Here is a 22961-nt window from a genome sequence, read left to right as displayed (position 1 = left end):
CTCAATTTGTCAAGTAGAGCTCTAGATGAAATAGAACTGAGGGTTCTCAATCAGGGTTTATCTTTTGCAACAATGAAGGATTGTGATTATATCAATACACCGATGACACCGATACATTTATTAGAAAACTTAAACTCGAGAAATATTTTTATAATTCAGTTTGGAAGTGTAAAGATAAATGCCCCCCCCCACCTCACCAGAAACTTAGTACACTTGCAATCAGGGATGTACAAAACACTGCATTGGCAGTGTCTTTGGTAGATAATTGAAAGTACATTAATGAATCAACACATTTCATCAAGCTGTAATTAATGACATCGCAAACTAATAGCAAACACGAGGGGAAGAGAGGGGAAGCCCATTTGGCTTCAGTCTCAATCATGAAGAAACACTAACTCTTAAGCTATAATGATTTGATCATAAAGAGACGGATAAAAGGGGCAATATTGTCATTCTTAACAAGAGTGACTATATTAAAATGGCTAAGATTCACCCCGACAACGTTTTTGTGATCAGAAAAATAACCAAGATTTTGTGAAAAGGACAATTTTAGAATATAAAGAGCTTATTGTCCAATGGCACCAGACACAACTGATCACTGATGGTGAAAGGGATTTTCTCATGTGTGAGAAACCTCGTATTCCAACAATATACTTTCTCCCTAAGGTTCATAAGGCGTAGGTTGATTTGCCTGATGTTCGTCCGATCATTGGTGGCAATGGTTGGATAACTGAAAATGGATAGACCTCATGTTGCGACCTAAAGTATTGAACCTTTATTCATATGTAAGAGACACAATGCAGCTTTTGGAAATTCTAAAAGGTATGGAATGAACTGATTTTGGTAACAATAGACGTTGGGGCACTTTATACGTCTATAGACCAACAATTGGCATTGAAAACAATAGATTACCTTTACAACAGCAAACCGGCTTCTTTCTTGAAGCACATAGCAATGATTAAAGAATGTGTGGCATTTACTTTGGATCACAACATTTTTCTTTGATTATGCCTTGTACAAACAGACCAAGGACGTTGCGATGGGGGCATGTTGCGTACCTTCCCTAGCCAACCTTTTTTATGGGTGAATTTGAATATAGAGATATACTGAAGTACCCAGAAGTGATAAATACAGTACTTGTATTGGCTAGATACATTGATGACATTTTGCTAATATGCAAAGGGACTGATGATGAGCTAATGACATTCAATGAATATCTTAAGATTGATCAATTTGGCATGGACTTGATTTAGGAAATGAGTACTCAACTCATCACATTCTTGGATGTACACATTAATATTGAGGATAGGGAGTTATGCATGAAGACGTTTAGGAAAGAAACTGAAGTTAACTCGATTTTACATTCTACGAGTTGTCACAAGAAAAGTGTGATAGACAACATACTGAAAGGTGAATTCCTACATGCTAAACACAATTGCAGTAGATTGAGCATTTACAGCACCGAAAAGATCTTGATCGAAAAAGATTCCTGGAAAGGGATATTCTACAAATATTATTGATGCTAAGAAACAAGCTGATAATGTGGATAGAACTATGACATTTACTCCTAGAATAAGATCTCAGAAAGCTAACAGGACCAGAATGATCACCCTATCTTCAAGGAGTAACAAGCAAATATACGACCTGTTAAAAAAAAAAAAAAAAAAAAAAAAAAAAACTGTCCCATTTTGCTTCTAGATGAAGATTTGAGAGTGTATTAAAGATCAACATGACTTTGTATATACAAGAGCCCCTATGTTGAACTATTGAGTCCTAGGTTTATCACCAGTAAGCTGGATCTATCGCAAAGAGGTGCTGTAAGTGGAAAGCCGGTGAAGGGCTTCTTGAAGTGTATGAACTGCCCTATGTGCAAACATGCCCTGAATAATTTACAAACATTGACATATTCAAAGGGTACAAATAGAGGACATCATCAATTGTAGAACCAAGTATGCAATATACATGGTGATTTGTGGCTGTAACAAATTGGATGTGGGGTCTTCTATTAGAGAATGTGTTTCCTATCAGAGAACACTTGAATAGGTCTATACATCCTGAGAAAAGATTGCCGCTTCAAGAACACTGGGCTTTGGAACACCAGATGGACAAAAAGGATCAGGTCAGATTTTTCGGAGTGAAACCTATTCGTATGAGCAACGGAGAACTGATCCTGAGACAGGAGGAGGCGCAAACTATCTGTAGATTATGAACAGATGGGCTCAACAAGGATGAGTTGCAGGTTTTATTATAAATAAGGATGGTCTTTCTGGCTAAGTTTGTTTGTACAAACATTTGTGTACTGACAAATTAGTGACCTGGTTAATGGGTAAATGCTGGGGTTGAATGTCTAGCCCAAGATCGGTAACTATATGAAAGCGAGGAGACAAGGTTTACCTCTTATAAAGATTTTACAGTGGGACATAGTTATATTCCACTATATATAGTCATTTGAGTGCCCATCCCAACACAGGCTGGAGAGTACCTCCCAATGGACACTAGCAATATAACGCAGTAATCTATAATTTGGTGCATTTTGAGATTTACTAGTAATATGGGGCTTAAGACCGTTCATGTGGTCGGTTCGGACTAAGTCAAAAAGCTTCATTATGTTGCTGATATATGATTTTAACCTCTGATTAGAATTAGTCACTTGACAATTGCATTTGAATTTAGTTAAGCCAATTAAATGGAATACGATAATTTTCAGCTATCAATTAAAACATATTCCTTTTCACTAATATCACCAATTGTTACCATAGGCATTGGTATGTAACACATCAGACGACATGGGTACTAATCAATACCACTCTTGTATAGGACTTGCCAATTCAATAAATATGTACTCTACGCCTAATTCCTAGCCATATGTATGAGGAACAAAGGTGATGTTAACACACTTTGGCCTACCATTCACTAATGGTTTATTGAAAATATTTTGGATTATCCAATTAATATAACCAATTCTCAAACCGTGTTTGCAAATGTTTTTGGCAAGAATAACTAAGGTCTTTCTGCTTAACATGGTAATGTTTTGACCTAGTCGGGCCGAGCAAACGGGTCAAGATGGCCGAAATATCTGTATAACGTAATCGCGCAGTGACGACATAACTGATGACATCACCACGCTACAGTACATCACAACGGGACACTATAAACATTGGGCACAAGATGGCGGCAGCGATCCTACACTCAGGGCGCCACCTCTTGTGAAGCAATGTGTTGAAATTTGGTAAGTGCAGAAATTGGATCAATACACTTTTTGAATATCCAATCATGGAATAAATATTTAATTGTCTTTTGAGTTTGCTAAAATTGGTCCACCTTATTTTAGATTCCACATCTGGCCCTAAAGTGGAAACCAGGTCAAGACTCAATGCTACGTACAAGGACTATGATGAATGAGTATATGTTATTTCATGGCTATTTTTGTGAAACAAGACCAGTATCGGAGCGCACATAATCACCAAGCATATGGAGATGCCTTTTATTTGTAGATAGGAATTCCTGGAAACCTGTGATGTAGAACAGATCAGCAATTGAATGATGCACAAGGGTGCCATTCAGGATTGGCCATTGATCACCGGTAGACACCTACGTGTATATATACAATTTGAGTATACAGACGCATAGATTTTTGGGAAACTTCAATTTTTTTTCTGAACAAGTAACTTAACCAGAATCTTACTAATAGAGATTTGCCTTATGCTCTAGGTTGTGAAATAGATCTACACCATCCAGAGCTTTGCACATTGAATGAGTGGAATGAATATATATTGTGAATCCTAGTCAAGATATTTAAGGACCGATTGGTAGCTAGGTAACATGCATTCAGAAGGACTATTTGAACTCCAAACTTGGCGTACAATAATAGATGGGCACTGTCCATTGAGATGTATTTTATTTTTAATATAATGGGACTACACTTATAACAAAGCATGCTGTCCGCTTTTGGGAGGTACAGGCCAATAGAGTGATGGTTTGGGTCATCAAGTTAATATGCAATTACTGACCAATGATAATTACAGTTTTGATGGAGTTTAATAACAGTATGGTGTGGTAATTTTGTGATCTAAAAATGGATTGCTTCCCTCCTTCTCTTTTCTCATAACATTATTTGTGATTCTCTCCCTCACTTTATAGATATTATTCATAAAAGGAGTGTGGATTGAGAAAGGGCATAATGTACAATTGTTTATAATTATTGTACAATTGTTTATAATTATATCTATGTGCAACCAGGAATGTACGATCGGGAGAACTGTAAAATTGTATTGTGGTGATGGAACTGTACTAATGTGGTCTGAGACTGTATGTAAATTTGCTGTTTGATATCTGGTCTTGCTGATGGACTGATGTATAGTGGACAAACATTAGCACATGCTCCTAGTTAATGTAGGTCATTTGTGCTATTACTCAGATGTATGAGTGTACTATTTTGGTTTACATAATATGAATTGATGTGTAAATATGAGTATTTGGTTATTCCGGTATGTGTTCAGATTTTGGAGCTCACTTTTTTATTTGATTTAAGAATAAAAATATCATTTTGAACCACAGCACATCTCCCATTTTTGAGATTTCATTCCGTATAAACAAATTAACATATTGAGAACGGGGTTCAAGCACCGAGACCATGCCGGACACTATGGCGCGGCCCGGTGGAGGTGATGTGCCTTTGTGTATTTTAGGAAGGCTGTAGAAAACTGGGATTCTAAGAAATTTCATTGTAAGGAATTCTGCTTCTCTGGGGCTAATGTAGCCATCTACCAAGGCTTCCTCGATAATTGGTGCGATCAAAGAATGGAGCTGTTTGGTTGGATTGAAAGCTAGTTGTTTGTAGCTAGAGCGGTCAGTTTGCCATAACAGTACCGTACTATCCTAGTAGGTATTCATGACCACTGCAGCTATTTTGAGAACTGTTCTTGTTCTAATTCTGGAACTGTGCATCTCTCTTGGAGTGTCTGAATCTGGGACCCTGTTATGCACATTGTTGGTAATACTAGTCTGTCGTATATGGATATGTTTTAGCATATAAAATGTGGCAATGTCGGTTTTCAGTTGCAGTATTTTTATGCTCAAATAGACCTCTCAAAACTTTCCTTGCAGCATCTAAATCTGCTAGTCTCTTGGCGTAATTGCCTAGTAACAATTGCTCTTTTATTTTGTCCAGTTTTTCTTGGATTTCACATATCGTGGTGTCCAATAAACCTTTAGCTGTGTTGATGGATTATTAGCCAATCTCGTGCACTTGTTTGCTATAAAACTGCAATCTTTCTGAAGTTTGGTGTCCTCTAGAATGATCCGTGGTTTGATCTGGATAATCAATCCACTGGGTGCAGTACGAGTTGTCAAATGTTCTGTCATGGGAGCTCCGTACGTATTAGCTTCTTTCTCAAAATGTCTAATTCGTTCAAATTGTCATTGTCCATAGCAGACTGTATTCCTGAAGTAGTAACTGGGATGGAAGGGTTGGATAAGATCCCTTCAACTAGATCCTCTGCAAACGTCAAGTAGTTTTGCTCCACCATACTCTTTACTGCCGCTATCTGGGCATTTTTTTTATTAAATGGGGGAGAGAGTAAGTGCAATTTAATATTGAGAAGGTGTTTTACTGTTCCTTAGGAGCCTATATCAAAGTATATAGGTAATGGGCTGTGCCTGCTCCAAAAGAGGTGCCTCTTCCTATTCAAAGGGATACCTATCTCTAATCCCAACAAGGTATGGTTTGGTCGAAGGTCAGGGCCTTTATTTCAGTTGTTGGTCATTCTGTATAAACCCCTAGTGCGTTGTCCATCTCCCTTTGGATGTCTGCCACTATAACTCTGTGAAAGGTTTCTATTGCTCGATCTTGTGAAAACGCCTAGATTTGTCCAGATTTTGTTTTGGTTAGTTTAGAATCCGCTAAGTTATCTGGTTGGATTTCTAGATCTTTTATAATCTGTATGCTACATACAGTATTGTCCTGGTCCAAAGCAAGAAGTAGTTTGGGGTCATTGATGCCTTTCATTTGAATGTACTGGGTGTAACCCCTATGTTCTCAGCCTCTGTCACTGCAGTTCTATTGTGAAAAATGTGTTTGAGTTTTAAACAAAGGAATTTCTTTTGCACCTACTAACATAGATTGAACACGGACCTTTTTTTTAATATAAAAGGAAATTAAAATAAAAAGAATTCACAATAGAACTAGAAGCTCAGAACATAAGGGTCTTAAAAGACCTATGTAGAGCGGCCACTTTGAGCACGCTCCATACACTTACCAAGCATTACTGCCTGGCGGAAGATGCCAGAAGGGAATCGGCAGGTTGACAGGCGACCTGTACCTCAGCACCTGTTTGTGTAAGGTAGGAGCATCCACCTTCCCTGCATCCTCAATATAAAGGTTCTCGTCACCTTCTGTTGACCCTCTACCTTAGGCCCTTCAAACCCGCTCCTGCCTTTCCCGTCACTCTCTGGCCGACCTCTCTTGGCCCTGTTCCTGCTCCCACCCACGTGGCTGAAAACCTCTGGGTCATCTTCTACTCAACACACTCCTTCTCTCCTCACATCTCCGACGTCTCTAAGAAGTCACACTACCAGCTACACCTCCTCAGAGGTATTCTTCCTTTCATCTCCTTCCTCCAGAAGCTCGCTGTCTCCAGAGCGCTGGTTCTCTCTAGGCTGGACTATTGCAACAGCCTCTTTCTTAATCTGCCGGCTACCACTCCCCGCCCTCTGCAACTCATCCAGAACAGGACTGCAAGACTTGTCTTTGGCCTCAAGCCCAGGGATTGTATCTCTAGGACTGAAATCTCTGCAGTGGCTGTGAGGATTAAGTTAAAAACCCCCTGCATTGTCCACAAGGCCTTCTGGGGCCTCGGGCCTCAATACCTTCAACTCTCTCTTCCTAAAAATCTTCCTCCTCGAGCTCTTCGCTCATCCGTCCCCAACTCCCTCAGGGTCAGTCGCTTCTGGCCTAGCAGTTTGGGCAGGGCTGCTCCCATTGGTGGCAGTACCTGACTGATCTGCATATGGTTGGACCCCTTTTGCAATGGCACAGACGGGCTAAAGAACGGTGAGGAGGAAGGTTGCCCAGAGCAATGCCAGTGGCTTTGATTTATTCAAAACCTTCCACCCATCACTTTTTTGGTTTCAGCTTCTCCAAGCAACGAGTTAGGGGTAGATCTTTCTTTGGCTGGGGCCTCCCTCTGGAACAGCCTCCCTGCCTCCCTGAAACTTCAGGAGAACCATCTCCGGATCCGGAAGCATCTCAAAACCTTCCTCTTTGCTTCTGCTTTCTCTCCTCCTCTCCCCTGATGAATTCATGGCTTAAAATGTACTGGTTACCTGGCCACCCTCTGATCTCGGGCCCAGGTCCCCTCCCCTGCCAGTTACACACCTGCACTGCCTCCCTGGCAACCCCCGCACTTGGGTACTGTTTTCTGTATCCCTACAGTTCCCTCCCCACCCTCAGCACTTGACACCTGATGTCTGCACTTGCCACCAGCTGGTACTTTTCCTCTTCCCCCTTTCCCTGCACTTGCGCGATGTGAATGACCATCTGGCCTAGTAGGATCGCTGTCTGTCTTCCCTTTGTTCACCCTCCCTTGCTGTGTCGCGCCTTGAAACACTTGTGTATAGGCGCGTTATAAATGCCATATCATATAGCATATCAATCCAGACCGTGAAGGGGACTACCCATAAGATTACAATTGGCAAAGTTTCTATCTGCGTCCTTATCAAATATGGGTAGCATGAAAGTGAGTTTGAACATGCCCATTAGATCGTATAGCTTCTTTTTTGTTAATACATTTAAATGTTTCACTGTAAGTTGTCATTATCTAATCTTTGGGCATGCCATAAACCTGTATTTTCCAGTGATTTCCTGTTTCTTGAATCAAATGTCATGAATAGATGATTACTGCAAGTACCATTCCCACAGATCCCACCTACCCCCCAAATCCCCCTGCCCTCCTCCTTTGATACGCCTGTTCCTTCTCTGGTTTATTGAATCTATGACTTTACATGAAATTGTGGATGTTCTTAGCTCTGAGCATCGGAAAGAAATGTATGCTCCACATGAAAGCTGGTGGAGGGCATTATTTTATTATCTGCAAGACAAAAGGAATAAGTGGAGCTCTGCTTTTACTGCTCTGTACATTTGAACCCCTATTGCTCTCTAGGTTTATATTACCATGGCTTAGTGATCATTAACTCTTGTCGAGTAATAAATAGTGTAATATGTACACATCCACAAAGCACCTTTTTAAAAGAAAAAACAAAAAAAAATACCTATGGGGACCGAAGATCATGGGTTTGCATACCAAAATCAATGCTTGTTCAAATTTGAATGTGTAACACAAAAATGAGGAACTGCTAAATTGATGGATTCCTAGGTGTGGCGAGATTGTTTCTAAAAAGCATTGTCCCTTTTTCCAACTCCTTATGCTTTTGCTTTGTAGAAAAACTAGAAGAGATTCGTGATCGAGAGCGCAGGGAGGATACTTTCACACCAATGCCTAGCCTGTACTACATGGAACTGACTCAGCTATTGCTAAACCAGTAAGTAGGCTATCCACCACGTCTGTTAGGTATCTATTGCACATTTAGAGGGCTTTTTCTTTTGTAAATCAGTGTATCACAATTGGCTTTGGTTACAATGTCTCATTGCTTCCTCTGTGCTCTGTTAATAGACCATTTTAGCAGGTAATGCCCCAGGGCTCTATAGTTTGCTAGGGTCTTAACGTAGGCCTCCAGGCATAACCTGCCCCTCCTGCAAGGTGCTTATTGCTATTATACCCCGGCTCTTAAGACCGAGGTACTAAAAGCAATTTTTTTCAGTTGTGACATGCTCGGGCCATCAAGGAAGGGGAAGCGAAGTCCGTTCTCCCTTTCCATGGCGGCCATTAAAGAAATAGGAAAAAGGTAAACAAAATGCCCACCATGGAAAGGAAGAAGGGACTACATGTAGTCCCTTCTTCCTTTCCATGGTGGCGTGTCGCAGATCGGGAGTGGACCTGTTGGTGACTGTGTTCCCGCGCGTCCTCTCCCGAAAAGGAGGATCCAATGGGGAGTGGGGGTGGGGTGGCATTTGTGGATTGGGGGGAGGGGTTGGAGAGGGGAGCACTTGCCTTGTTCCCAGGCGGGGAAGATGGCGGCCTGCAGCCCTGAGGAGGCTCAGGGCGGCAGGATTACTGTGGTATGAAGTCTTTATAACAAATGAAATTTATTTAAAGGCCCTAGACAACACTTTACCCAAATATTCTAGGACTGGAGTTGGTATATAAAATTACACCAGTCCAAAAATATGTTGGAGGATGTTTGGTGCATTTGAATAAAATAATGAAAATATCAAACACTGTAGTTATTTTTTCATTTGTTATAAACCCATGAAACTGATTACCGTCTGGTGATACCCCCGATCTGCGCCTCTAAATTGGTTGGAAGGCTGCCCCCTCTGTCCCGGCTGGGTATTAATTTATTAAACACAATGTGATAACATGTTAATGGTCCATGGCTGGTGAGAGATTAAAATTGAGTATTCCCTACTAATGCTTTTTTCCTAATAGGGGTTGGCCTAGCATGGACCAGCAAGTGGTCCCAAAGAAATTGATAAATAAACGCTCTGCTTTAAAAAAAAAAAAAAAATATATATATATATATATATATATATATATAGTCCCTAGAGTCAGTTCTTAAATTCAACTGAGAGGGTTTGTACACAGAGCCGTTTTAGTGGTGCTAAAATTAAGTGTTCCAAATTACTTGCATGGCTAAGTGAAAGATTCCTGGTTTAGCATCTGTCCTTCACCTGGGGACAGGCAAGTTAGTGGCCTTGATTCAAAGCTTCAAAAGCTACTGTTTTTCTGCAACTTGCTCAGTATAAAGACTATTTGTTGTGATGTAAGACTTGTGAAAACAAAAACCTTGCTAACGCCTTTTGGGGTGTTCACCATTGCAGTGCCTCGGACAATATCCCAAAAGCAGATGAAATTCGGACTCTGATCAAGGACACATGGGACACGCGGATTGCAAAGCTCCGGTTGTCTGCAGACACTTTTGTCAAGGAGCAAGAAGCACATGCTAAGGTACTTTGGGACACCCCATATTTGGTGCAGAGCAAGAGAGGCCCAGATCACTTCTCTACCTACCAGGGGGAAAACGAAGGCTCGGCATGTAGAGGGCATACAATTGGGAGTGCAGCATTGCTTTAGGGTGTTTTGGAGGCAATATACATGGATAGTAGACTGGTGTCTCAAAACGCAAAGCTCAATTTCTTGTTATCCTAACGTCTAGCTCATTGGGAGTACGAAGGAACTGGACAATATAACCGCATGTTGATACGTTCGGATCTCCCACCCAAAATGGTTTAGTTGGTGATAAAATGTACTGTGTACCCATAGAAAGATGGATATTGGCCTTCTTTTTGTATGTTAATTGCTAGGATCGCACTGTATTTTATTGGTTTGTATGAAGGTGTTTGTGGAACTGTTACTTTGCTCTACAGAGCTAAGCATACTGTTGCTATTTCCCAGAGTTGTCCTGCTTGCTTCTCTCTCCTGAACATGTGGGATCAATAGACTGGTGAACTGTGTACCCTAATTTCGGTTGAATTCTTTTAGTGGTGGTCCCAGCCACCTGAAAGTACTAGGTTGAAAAGATGTATGTCGCATGGCAAGTGGAGGGGGATTAAATGCATTCGGGATGGGATTTGAATATCCTACATAGAAGTACATAAACAGGATACATTTCTATGACATGGAAAATAAAAACACATGAATGACTTGCATTAGAAGATGCCAAACCAAAGGAGCATAGGTTCAGGCCTGCCTTTGATTTCTTATGTATTGTCACATTGTGCTTTTGCAAACTCCTCACATGGTTCTGTATGCTTTAGAATTTTAAATGTTGTTTTTTTAGGTCCATAAAGGGTTGGTTGTAGTTTTATTAGTTTTATAAAATGCATTTAGGTGGCCCTTAATGAACCCATGTATTGAGAGATGAACATTCCATGTAACAATTGCCATTTGAGAATTGTACTGCGTCCCCTGGTGTATTCTGAGGATCACTTGATTTAAATATCTACATTAAAATATGAAGCTGTCAATCCTGGAATCGTGCAGAAGACAAACCAAGTGAATATTTGCTGTCTCCCTTGACACCACACTGTATAGGACTGTGACATTTGTCCACATTTCAATGGCAAGACCTTCAGGGAACAGCATAGGGGTCTTTTTTGCCAGAAAAATGACAAGTCGTATTGTGGATCAGAAGCTAAATCTACTAAAAGCACCACTTCTGCTTTCCTGAACTCTGAAAATGCTTTTGCAGAATAGGCAGTGACTTACAAATGATCCAGGTCAGTGAAGGGAACTTCCATATCCGAGTAAAAACAGGCCCGTTCTAAAATTGTTTCTAACCCTACATTGAATGCGACGGTACCTTTTTGATGGTCATTCATCATTGTTCGGTCTACTATAGTGGGAATGACCACTTGGAAGTCCATGCAAACAGCCTATGAAATTGAAATGCAATAAAGACCTCTCTAGGAAGCATTGCGACTTCCCATCGGTAAGACACGAGCATCTAGCAGCTCTGCCGCCTACTCGAACCAATCATCGATGACTAAACAGCATCTGTCAGTGAGGACTTCCGTGCTGTCACAGTGAACAACTGAGGAATTTGCTGGCCGACACTACTAAATGTACTTCATTGGTACAGTCAATAGTCTCATAATTGATGGCGACCATTTAATCTTCAATATTTCTCATTAGCGGCTCAATCCACTGCAACCTTACGGTCTCTGGTGCGGCATCGATGGGCAGGATGCCGTTTACATTATGGAATGAAAAGGATCATAAAGTGTTGCTCATGTGCCTACCTCCTGTTTTCCAAGTGGAACTGCAGCAGTAATCCTTGGTGATGCTGGCAAATGCAACTTGTAATATTTCCTCTGGTAAAACCTCAGATGAGAACACCAGCTTGACCACTTGGTGGAGATGCGCATCTCATTTTTGACTATTCCCGTGGATGCAAAGTCGAGGAGGTCAATTCCGTAAAATGGATTACGAAGAGGACTTGCTGCAGAGCTGGTACGTACCCCCTCATTCTACACTAACGAGTCAAACCTCCACCATTGCCTCAACCAGAATCACCACAAGTCCAATTCTCCTTTATTCAGGAGTTGCCATGGTTATTGACTTTGGTCATCAGTCTAGATAAACTGCCACTGCTGCAATCTGGCATACAATCTCAGTGGTTGGCAGTCCTGACACTTTCCGCTACTCTTCATTCACTGCATCATCATCCACTACCTGTTTTTACTACCTCAGTCACATGGACCCTTCAGAGGTACCAAAGGCTTGTTCAGTGAAAGAGTTTGCTTTTGCCACACCATGGGTCATTACGACCCTGGCGCTTTGGGGTTTAACAGTGCCGTAAAAGGCTGCAGCGCCGTTAACCCCTTAGCGCCTAATTACAAGGTCCCTTTGCGGGACCCGACCTGAATGGCTGGTCTGGACCAGCTGTTAAAGTAGGGACCCGCAATGGGACCTTCGAGGTAATTACAGTACCGTAATTACCGCCTTCCCCAGTCCCATTGAGCCCTATGGGGCAAAAATGGGAATGGGGAAGGGCCAATGTTCAATGGGGAATTGCCGCCCCGCCAACCTTGGAATGGGGTGGTAATTCCCCATTGAACATTGGCGGACTTGTTACAACACCGGCAGCAACCATGGTGCTAATAGCGCCATGGGTTACTGCCAGTGTTGTAATGAGGGCCCATGACTCCTCCTAAGAAGATCCCCAGAGGAGTCAAACTGAGTGAATGGACCTTCCAGAGGCTTTGTTTCTTTGCCCTCCACCTCGCGATTCCACCACAGACGTGTGGCGATTTAGTTGTACCAAAGGTGGGCCCTTCTGGTGGTGCACTCATGGGTTTGTCCAGGCCATGATGGGTAGATTTGTTCTAATCTACCCTGTTTTGGGAAGTTTTGGTACAGTGTAATTCAATAAGGTGCACATCAACCTATGTAACCTGCTTCATTAGTTCAATGGAATCTTGTTTTGACTCATACAGAACGTATGCATTGCACTAATTAATACGGTGCTGAATATATTATGTGTTGAAAGTAATATACTTTTATTAATATTGTCTGGCATTCTTTTGTTGATTCATGTAATATAAATTAAATTATCAAGTAACAGCAAGCGATTTTTCCCATAGGAGTGCCCTGTTTTTTCCTTAATTGATTTCGAGGAACACCTATTTTGCATGATTGGTACAAAGCCTGCTCTCTTTGGACATAATGTTTCTGCAGATAGAATTTTTTACATGTCGATCCGACAGCACATTTGGTAATATGGTCTCCTGATGTTTGTTTCTAGCCTACAAAGCGCTCCTTCGGTGCATGAGCCATGAAATCATTTCGTTCAAAGATAACTTCTCCAAAGATGTCGATGACAGGCTCCCAAGATCTGAAACTCATGTGTGTAATTGAGGATTTTCCTGTCAAAGAGAAAATGATCATGGGTACTTCGACACATTCATGAAGAAGCAGACCTTCAAGATGGTTACCCTTCAAAGCATTTTACCACACTTGCTAAAGGGTGATTTTCTGGGCCGTTTATCTACAGGATACATGCATCCACATTTCCACACACAGCAAACATAGAAGGGATTTCTAATATAACATTAACTTAGACAAGTCAGGTGAGGGTAGATCATACTCTGAGGAAAATGCCAGGAAACATCTATTGGAATTCAAAAATACATGGGACTTGGTAGATATATGGAGGGAATTACATTTAACAGATAAACAATATACCTTTTAGAGCCCCACCACACAAGACTTCTATAGTTCGGAGAAGCTCAATCCTCACATTGATGCAATCTGCCTAAATAATGGTTATTTCTAAAGTAGGGAAAATCAGATTGGGCAAATCATAGGCAGATTTCATTGTTAAATGAAGATATTAAATGTAGACCCGTAATTACTCATGATTTTGCTGAATTGAATTGGGGGGGGGGGCAAGACAGTGTTTTGGAGGGAAGTAATAGCTCAGATAATGTGAGGCAATTGATGAATGTAATATACTTACATAGAAATCCGGAGAAGCTAAAGTGTGTATAAATGTAGAGAAAGCCTTTTATCGAATTAGTTGGCCCCATTTGTGTAAAGTATTGTGCAAGGTTGAAAGTGGTCATTCCTTTTTAAGTACGTTTGATGCCTTATACAAGAAAGCTGATACCAGAATCTCAGTAAATGGTACAATTTCTGCAATTAAGAGGGGCACAAGACGGTGATGTTCTTTATCTCCTCTTATTTGATGTATTCATTGAACCGGTCTATTCAGAATTGAAACGATCGATTATAGGAGTAGATTGTGGGGACTACACATTAAAAAATCCTCATTTTATGCAGATGACTTGTTGGTTCCCTTGCCTGATCTTGAAAATTTGTTTCAGAAATTGATTGCACTTTTAGATAGATTTGGAAAGATCAGTGATTTTAAGGTTAATATATGACAAAAACCAACATTTTCCCAGTAAACCCATCATGTCATAGAGGATTGTTTCAGAATACTACACTGGGCTGAGAGTTCAAATACTTGGAAGTCCATGTGTTCAGAGACATTGGTCGGATTCTATCATATGCAATTAAAATTAACACATTCAGAGTTTGTGTAAAAAAAAAAAAAAAAAAAAAAAAAAAAAAAAATGGGACAGACTTAAACTTACTCTTTGGGGGAAAATCGGGGTAGTTAAGATTACTATTGCTGAAGGTGGTGTATCTTTTTAACAGGCTCGCACTTCCATTTTCTAACCCCTTACTGTCCACCATTCACAACGTTTTTAATACATGTTTGTGGCGAGAGGGGAACAAAGCACCAATCGCTCTAAAAATATTGCAAAGCCCTGTTGCAATTGGAGGTTTTGGATTTCCTAAATTAAAAGAATAGCACAAGGCATACTTGCTTCGTACTATTCATTAGCGTTCAACTGCTCCTTCTTAAATGTCCTACTTTGGTAAAAATAGAGCACTTGTATTCATCCAATCCATTTTAAAATGCTCTTTATACGTGGATAACACATTGTGAATTGTAGTTACACCACTGTCGAATGTCATAAAAGAATGGAAGGATAGTATTATTTGTAGTGGGGTGAAAAAGTATCTCCGATCCTTGTCTTTGGAAAAACACAGTTTTACAGATACATAATTAAATGATTTCTTGGAAGACTTAGTGGAATGCTGGTATATGGACCTTAGATCAGGTTCTAGATTGTAATAAATTAATGGAATTTTGTTTCTTGAAATCTAAATACAAATGTGCGGTTCAGGAAACTCTGCAGAATGGACAACTACTAAATGTATTAATATCCTCTTTACGACACTGATTGCTAGTATAGATGATCCACCGGAAATTGAGGCCCATCTTCTGAATCAAAACGCCGGATGGAGGAGGGCAAAAACAAATGGAAAATTGAGTTAAGGAGGACTATATCGGATACAAACTTGACTCCAATTTGTTCTGGATTAATCCGCTGGAAAATAGACGTTGATTTGAGGTGCACAAAGTAAAGGGTAATGCATTACATGTACTGGCTACCTTGGAAGATGTGGCATAGTAAACTGCTGGCAACAACAATTGCTAGGCTTGTAAGAATGCTGTGGTACGAGTGGTCTTGTAGCAAAGTCATTTTTTTAATGACGTTTTAAAATGTATAGCTCTAATGTTTCTTCTTTCTTTTCAATTTCCTCTATTTATTGCGTACTAGGTTTGGTGCCACAAGTCCAGAGATTGAATGTTTGTAAAATAAAATGTGTATAGGGCACTCATCATGGCAAAGAAATCAGATTTTAAGATTTTGAAACCGCCCAACTCATGAGGACTGGATTAATAGTTTTTTACTCATTCTGTTAGGGAAAAGGTATTCTTTCCAAGGCGGGATATGGAGAAATGTCAGATTCTTTTAATGAATTGTATAGATGATATCGGATCAAACGTTTTTTTTTGTTCTTCTCTCCTTTCCCATTGTATAAATTACTATGTATAGGTTTTGTAATATTGTCATATTTAAAAATCGCTTTAAACATATTTTATTTCAAAGCTCCTGAGCTTTTGACTAGGAATACAATACCAATTCAAGACGCTGCCTTTTCTTTCTGTAACCAGTTCCTTGTGCCTTCATGAGTAGCCTAGTACCAGTAGCGCCCATCTCGGGAGAAGGGGACATTGTTTGCACTCTAACAGATTAACTAGAATCCCACTGTCTGCGCCCCAAGCTCAAGTTAGAAGACATCTATGGCAGTAGGCGCTATACATGTGACCTACAATGACATATAATAAGCCTTTTGGCATCTTTTCAGTATCTCTTCACAACTCATCCTCTCGGACATTATATTTTCTGATAGGGAGTTCGGCATTGAGCAGGTCCTAGTTTCACCGGCATAAAAGAGAACTTTGTCCTTTCTGGAAAAAAGTGCACCTTTGTCCATTGAAAGAAAGATCACTGTTAGACTAGATAAGTTTCTTCATGGGATGCTGTCTTCCTGCATTCCGTATGTAAATGCAGGTTACATTTTATGCAGATTCAACAATTTCCCTATGAGCATTGTAAGTCTTATAATCCAGGGAGGACATTTTAAATTTTTTGGCCTGACTTTCCAAGCCCTTCCTGGTGTATTGACTGTGGCCATCTTGTACGACAGTCCTTACTTCAAGAACAATTAAGTTGATGGTAGCAACCACTGGGGGGCACATCCATTATGGACCACGTTGCAACACCGGGTACCTTTCAATCCCGTTACCAAAACCAGGCTCTCTTAATAGCTGTTTTCAATTCCCTGCTCAAAGATCTATTTTAACTTTTGCTCCAATTCTTGTGATCTGCTGGATTCTGATAAAAATGCAACAGGGGGATGCAAGTTCACCCTGATGGCACTAACGGGAGCCTGGTAATTCTGGCTTCTAGACCCGCATCACCTACCAGAAGAAAACCTGATGGTCTTCTGCCATCCCACACCTTCTGTACAAGGATCGAGCAGTTTCATCCATCGGGACAGAGCACCTTTTAATCCTGAGAGTATGGCTTCTGACTTTGTGAAATTCAAACACTTGAATCTCACTGATAATTGCATGGAGATTCTCCATGCAGTCGGTGTCTTTGGTCTGAAACTGAGTGCAAATGAATTTCTTTTATGGTGCAAAGAGAAGGGTTATTCCCATTTTAAAATACTTACTTCCACCCAAATTGGTCTCATGGAAAATGTAATTCATGGTGGCTGTCGCGTTTAAAGGAAGTATAGTGGAAATCTACCTGCAGACCAAACGTGTCTCCAGTTCTAAAAGGAGAACTAATCCTAGATTTTGATCTGAAATGCTTACTTTAATTTCCACTTAAATCCATAGCTTTACTGACCACCTTTGAAAATACTTCTTCCCAAGTGGAGAGGTTTCTACAGCATCGCAAAATAGTCTGTTTTCAGCATAGCTGTCAAGGACTGTAGCATGTAAAAGCATGACTTGGTTAGGTGGGTCACAGTTTGCATCGCTCTGTGCCCTAACATAGCTAAATGGTTTCTATCTGCATTCACCTTTGACCTAGAACAGGGCGATCCCTGGTGGCAAGCTGATTGTATCCAAGTCGTGAACGCCACAGCAGAGGTGGGCGGTGAGGGGGCCAGTCGCAAAAACCAGAGAACAGCGTCGGTGCAAGGGGAGGCCATAAGCCCTCTTCCCACCTCTGTCTACTGTTGGTTACAACACCTGCAGTAAGAGGTATGGCTGTTGGACACGATGGAGAAATGTCCTAGAGGCTGGTAGTCTGGCCAGACACCAGCGTGTCATTAATTTTTAGAGGAAACCCTGTAATGCATGCCTCGGATGTGGGAGCCTCGATGGTTGTAGGAGAAGAGAAATATGCAATATGGCCCAACTGTTACCAGAAATGGGCAAAACAGGGAGGAATGAAGACAAAGATCAGCGAGGCTCTTACTAGCCGCTATCTTGCTGGTTGCGTTTAGTTGCAAAATCCACTTCAAATTCTTGTGCACCAAAAGGGTGTAATATCTCCTGATTAGTTTGGCTAGGTTATTTATGGAAGTTTTACAATTATGCTGGTACTACTAATGCATTACGTGTTGCCACCATAGCAGATTCTAGTTCAAAATTAGCACAAATGTTTGTGAGCTATAGATTTACAGTCCGCTGGTGTAACTACTTTCCAGTCAGCTAAAATGTTTGAAAGGCTATCCACAAATCATAATCCAGGTCCCTTGAGGATTCTTGTACAGTTCTTTAATGTAATCTTCATATTTGGGCACCTTTGCTGCCGTGCTGCCCTCTTTCATATAAACATTTTTCCCTGATGAGCTGCCTTTTCCGAACGTGGCCTGTCGGGATGAGCATTCGGAAAATGGGCAGAACGTTCGGTGGCGGACGGAGGAGGTTGGAGTGGGTGTTTTTAGGGGTGAAGGTTGGGCTGAGTAGAGGGCTTTGATGTGGGTGTCGGTAGTGGGATGGTGGGGCAACTGGCAGACCGGAGATGGAGGGGGTGTCCCTTGCATTTGAGGGGAAAATTGGGTGTAAAGAGGTAGGCTGTGGTGTTGGCCCCCGCATGAAAGAAGGAGTGGGAGTCCTGGACACATTTGTTTTCCCCGCAGTACTGAAAGCCAGACACGGTCAACAAGGTTTCGGCAAAAGTGCCCTGCATGGAAAACACAATGATCCTTTCCGCTTAATGTAATGAGCAAGATCTCGGGCGTATGCTTAATTCTGCCTTCATGGAAGTAATGGTTCGAATTATCAAGAAACTGAACCATACCCTTACAATATCATATAAGCCGATCACACTGTTGGACTCCCCTACCTAACTATTTGGGAAGTTAAGCATGCTTGATTGGTTGTATAAAAATGCAAGGGATCTTAGACGATGGTCCTCTCTGATGTCCTGAATGGGTGACCACCATAGATGTGTTTCTGAATCTTCAGTTGGTGTGTAACAAGAATTGGAAGGAAGTCAACAATGCAAACAATGTCCGATCAGTGGCCATGGATTGTGTAAATGGAGTACTTGAAAGTACCAGAGCCTATTCTAATTACTGCTGGACAACGTGCAACCCCTTTTCCATCACGAGAGGCGTTTGCCATGGCTGCACTATTGCGTCAACCTTTGGGACAAAACTGAGATTCTGGTGGTGGGTCCCCCCAGGTTTTCTTTATTTGGACTTTTTCGTTTTTACCTTCCTCCTTTGGCCCTTGTCCTAGCCCAGTTCCTCTGGTAAGGAATCTAGGGGTTAATGTTTCTTCCCCTCTCTCACAAGCCCGGGGTGGCATCAGTCTGCCAGACATGCTACTATAAATATAAGGGTCCTGCACAGAGTTTGGGCTTTCTTCCTCCCCATCTTCACGCACTGGCTGTTGCTGCGCTGGTTGTGAGGGCTCGTGATTATTGTAACACTCTCTATCTGGCACAACCTCTTTATTTGATCCGTCATCTACAAGTGCTTCACAGTTCTGTCGCCAGGCTGGTGACCCACATCCCTTACTGCGCATCCATTTCTCCTGCTCTAAGGCAGCTTCACTGCCTCCCTGTGGCCCAGAGGGTGCAGAGCAAATTCCACACTATGCCCCCAATCGGCCACTTTGTTCCTGTTTGCTGTGCACCATCTCTGTCCCCTGGGTACGGCTTTCCTGTGTGGGGGGACGCGCCTTCTCAGTGGCGGATGCTGGAATTCACTCCCTATTCATCTTTGGGAAACGGCAGATCATTTGTATTTTCGTTGGTTACTGAAGACTCCTTCCTCTCTTTGTATAAACCCTGAGGTTGTTCGCACTCCTCTTAGTTCTTTGAATGTTCCTGCTTTAGTGCCAGGATGCCTTCGGGCAAACGTTGTGCTCGATCATCATAATCATCAACCTTCTTTTAACATTAACATCAACTCTGTGGGACCATTAGTGAAGTTGGTCACCAAAGACACTCGCGGAATAGGGAATCCCATTCTTGCTGTATCCTCTTATATGGGCGATGCTGTGCTATTGCCAAAGTCTGTGAAAGCCCTGCCGTCTTCATCGATTGATTAGTGGAGGCATGCATGAATGCACATTTTCTTTTAATGTTGAGACGTTTTATGTGATGATCAGGAAAAGCAAACCATGCTTTCTTTATAAATGGTCACTGATGCAGCACACTCTTGGTTTTAGCAACAGATTGTTTCTCTGGTCATTGTGGGTGCCTAGCATAGAATCCAATTATTTAAGTAATACAAAGCCAAGGCCCAAGTAATTGCCAACGTATGGCTCTGGAGTATGGGGTTGCCAAAATCCCCATGGTTTACAGGTCCTTGAAAATAGAATTCTTTGTCATTTGTTAGAAGACCTAAAACGGAGTGGATAGGCTACCTAAAGTCTGCCTACACGGTTTTTCTTTAACTGCTGTGTTTGTAAACTGTAACAATAAACCCCAGCCTGCAAATCTGAGATACCAAAGCTAGGCGAGAACTAGAGTTACAGGTAAGTAACATCTGTCTTATTGCATGCTACAAAACAGCCTAATGGGAAGCCGTCGCAACTCACCAATGCTTCACAAAGTATGCATCAAAACACTGATTCATCTCGATAAGTGTACTGCAAAATAACAAGCCATTTACATTTCCTAGTGCTTAGACAGTGCTCCATAAATTGGTGGTGAAAATAACCACATCAGTTCTTCTTTTTGATATCTTATTAAATTAGGATATTTGTATATTGGCATTGTGTACTTTGATGGGAGGGATCGTGGGGGGGGCATTGAGAATGGATGATGGTAGCATAGAAATTATAACATGAAAATGTAAGTGATTATCAGATGCGACTCTCAGTCAAGAAAGTTGGCCTCCTGGCTGTCACTGTAGTGTCAGTCTAGTATACTTTATTTCCCCTCACCTGTTCCTGATCTATGTGCAGAACCTAAAGCGTCTGTTTTTTTTCCTTTAGCTGGACAACCTGACATTGATGGAAATTAACACCATTGGGACATTTTTCACAGAATCTTTGAATCACATGTACAAACTTCGGACCACCCTCCTTCCCAGAGAGGAGGCTCCTTCCCAGGATTACTAGTCCTTGAAGCTCAGAACATTTACCCTCTTTGGAACGCGTTTGAAAAATTACCGTTAGGGGAGCTGGGATGTGCAGCTTCCTGGTCATTGCTGGGCCGCGTTGGTCACGCTGAGGGGAGGCTCGAGTACAATGGCCTTAAACATGCAAGTGATACCAGCTGATTCTACTCTGCATGTCATTCATCCCGCCGCCGTCTGATTTGAAATCTGGCATGTGCGAACTGCAGTTAGTTTACTACGATATCAATATCACATGTGTAAATTTGAATCGTAGCTGAACAGAAATCCCAGCACTTGATTTTAGCATGTTTACATTTGGTAGTAGACATTTTGTCTGTCTTCTGTGTGTGCTCGTCAATAACCATATCCAGTCAATTAAATATCTTAACATGGTTTTCTGTATTGTTTGTCAAGAAATGCTTGTGCCAAAAATCGATTTCCATTTGCGAATTACAAGCATTTTGGCGATTGACCGTACACAATCATCCTGTTTCTAGTTTTAAAATAGGTGATCAATCATTCATTCTATGGTGTATTTTCGTATGCCTATTTATGAGTGAATAAGTCTGATATGAATGTAGTTCAGATCATAAAATAAATGTTTTGATACATGAAATTCTTCAGTAGTGTTATATTGTTGATGTATCAGAGGTTTCATTAATTCGCAAAGCACATTTAGCTTTTTCATTTGCTTAAAAATAGGGACCTGCCTTTTCTGAAGCAGATGTGTAGAAAAATAGAAAATCTAAGAGTGTCTTGTCCCAAAAATAAAATGCAAGCATGTCCCACTTGCCCGTCGACTGTCTGATGAAATTGCATCTATTCCACAAATTAAAAAAAGCAAAATTAAGATTTGAAGTCTGAATCTTGTGGGGCAGCCCAAGAAAAGACAAAGGGCCTCATGACAAGTTTGCTGGTCTTGAATTAAGGGTGCCGGTAAACGCACCGGCACCCTTGTTTCCAGACCGGCAAACTGCGTGTTTGCTTGCCGGAGCCTCTGTGCCAGACGGGTCTGACCCTGCCGAGCGCAACAGTCGCAGTAAACAAATGACTTCACTGAAGCACTGGCAACGTGAAGAACGGTGCCGGTGCTTCCGTGTCCCCACTCCCATAAAGTCCTATGGGCCTCTATGGGAATGGGGATTAACAAATTTACCGGACCCGGCCGCCAGACTCGTAATGAGCTGGTGGCACTGGGAAGTTGAGCGCTGGTAAATTTTTATGGGTTCGGCAGCAACCCACAGGTAGCACCAGCAGGGTTACCGCCACACCGGTAATGAGGCCCAAAGTACTTGTGAAACATTTTGAAATATAAGGAAGGACACAGATTGGTTGGTGAAATCAAATGAATGTCTGCTCATCTAGCACTGTACACCTCTTACTGAGTGTTTCCTTTAATACATTTTGCAAAAAGGAATGCTATTGCCAAACTCTATTCTTCATACTCTTGAGTTTAAAACTCTTTTTTTCTGTCCACTTATTTAATGCTATTGGGTTTTATATAGAGTAGCTGCTTCTAAGTGCATAGTCTTAGCATTTAATACTGTGCACACAAATCTAATGACTGTTATCATCCATATGGTATCGAAAGGATGAAAAACTCAATCGTCCCTGTTGAGGTTTGAATCTGCGACCGGTTACATTTAGGTACCTGCAGCAAATGCATTAACCCAGTGAGCCCTGTTATGGCAAAAAGTTAACTGGGCACCTGGTTTAATGAATGCGCGCGCACACACTCTGGTTTTGAATGATCTCAGCTTCGCCAGCTTTTTTCACTGTTTTTGACCAGTGAGAGCGCCCTCTGCCATCAGTAACACATTCATGCATTTCTTAGGATTTGTATAAAATATATGTATAATTGGCTCGACAAGCTGTCACTTGAGT

General features: G+C 41.4%; 1 protein-coding gene across 1 annotated transcript in view; it reads left to right on the top strand.

Moving 5' to 3' along the window:
• GINS2 (GINS complex subunit 2) overlaps positions 1–21693 on the top strand; it is a 77414-nt gene extending 55721 nt beyond the window's left edge. The window contains exons 3-5 of the mRNA XM_069636415.1: positions 8439–8538; positions 9938–10064; positions 20953–21693. Coding sequence (XP_069492516.1) covers positions 8439–8538; positions 9938–10064; positions 20953–21078 — 353 coding nt within the window. The 3' untranslated portion in view covers positions 21079–21693. The remainder of the gene's footprint in view (positions 1–8438; positions 8539–9937; positions 10065–20952) is intronic.
• The last annotated feature ends 1268 nt before the right edge of the window (positions 21694–22961 follow it).

Source organism: Ambystoma mexicanum, chromosome 1q, assembly GCF_040938575.1.
Source record: "Ambystoma mexicanum isolate Mex_15411 chromosome 1q, UKY_AmexF1_1, whole genome shotgun sequence".
NCBI lineage: Eukaryota > Metazoa > Chordata > Amphibia > Caudata > Ambystomatidae > Ambystoma > Ambystoma mexicanum.
Note: the sequence above shows the minus strand (reverse complement) of the source record. Positions and strands in the feature narration are given on the sequence as shown.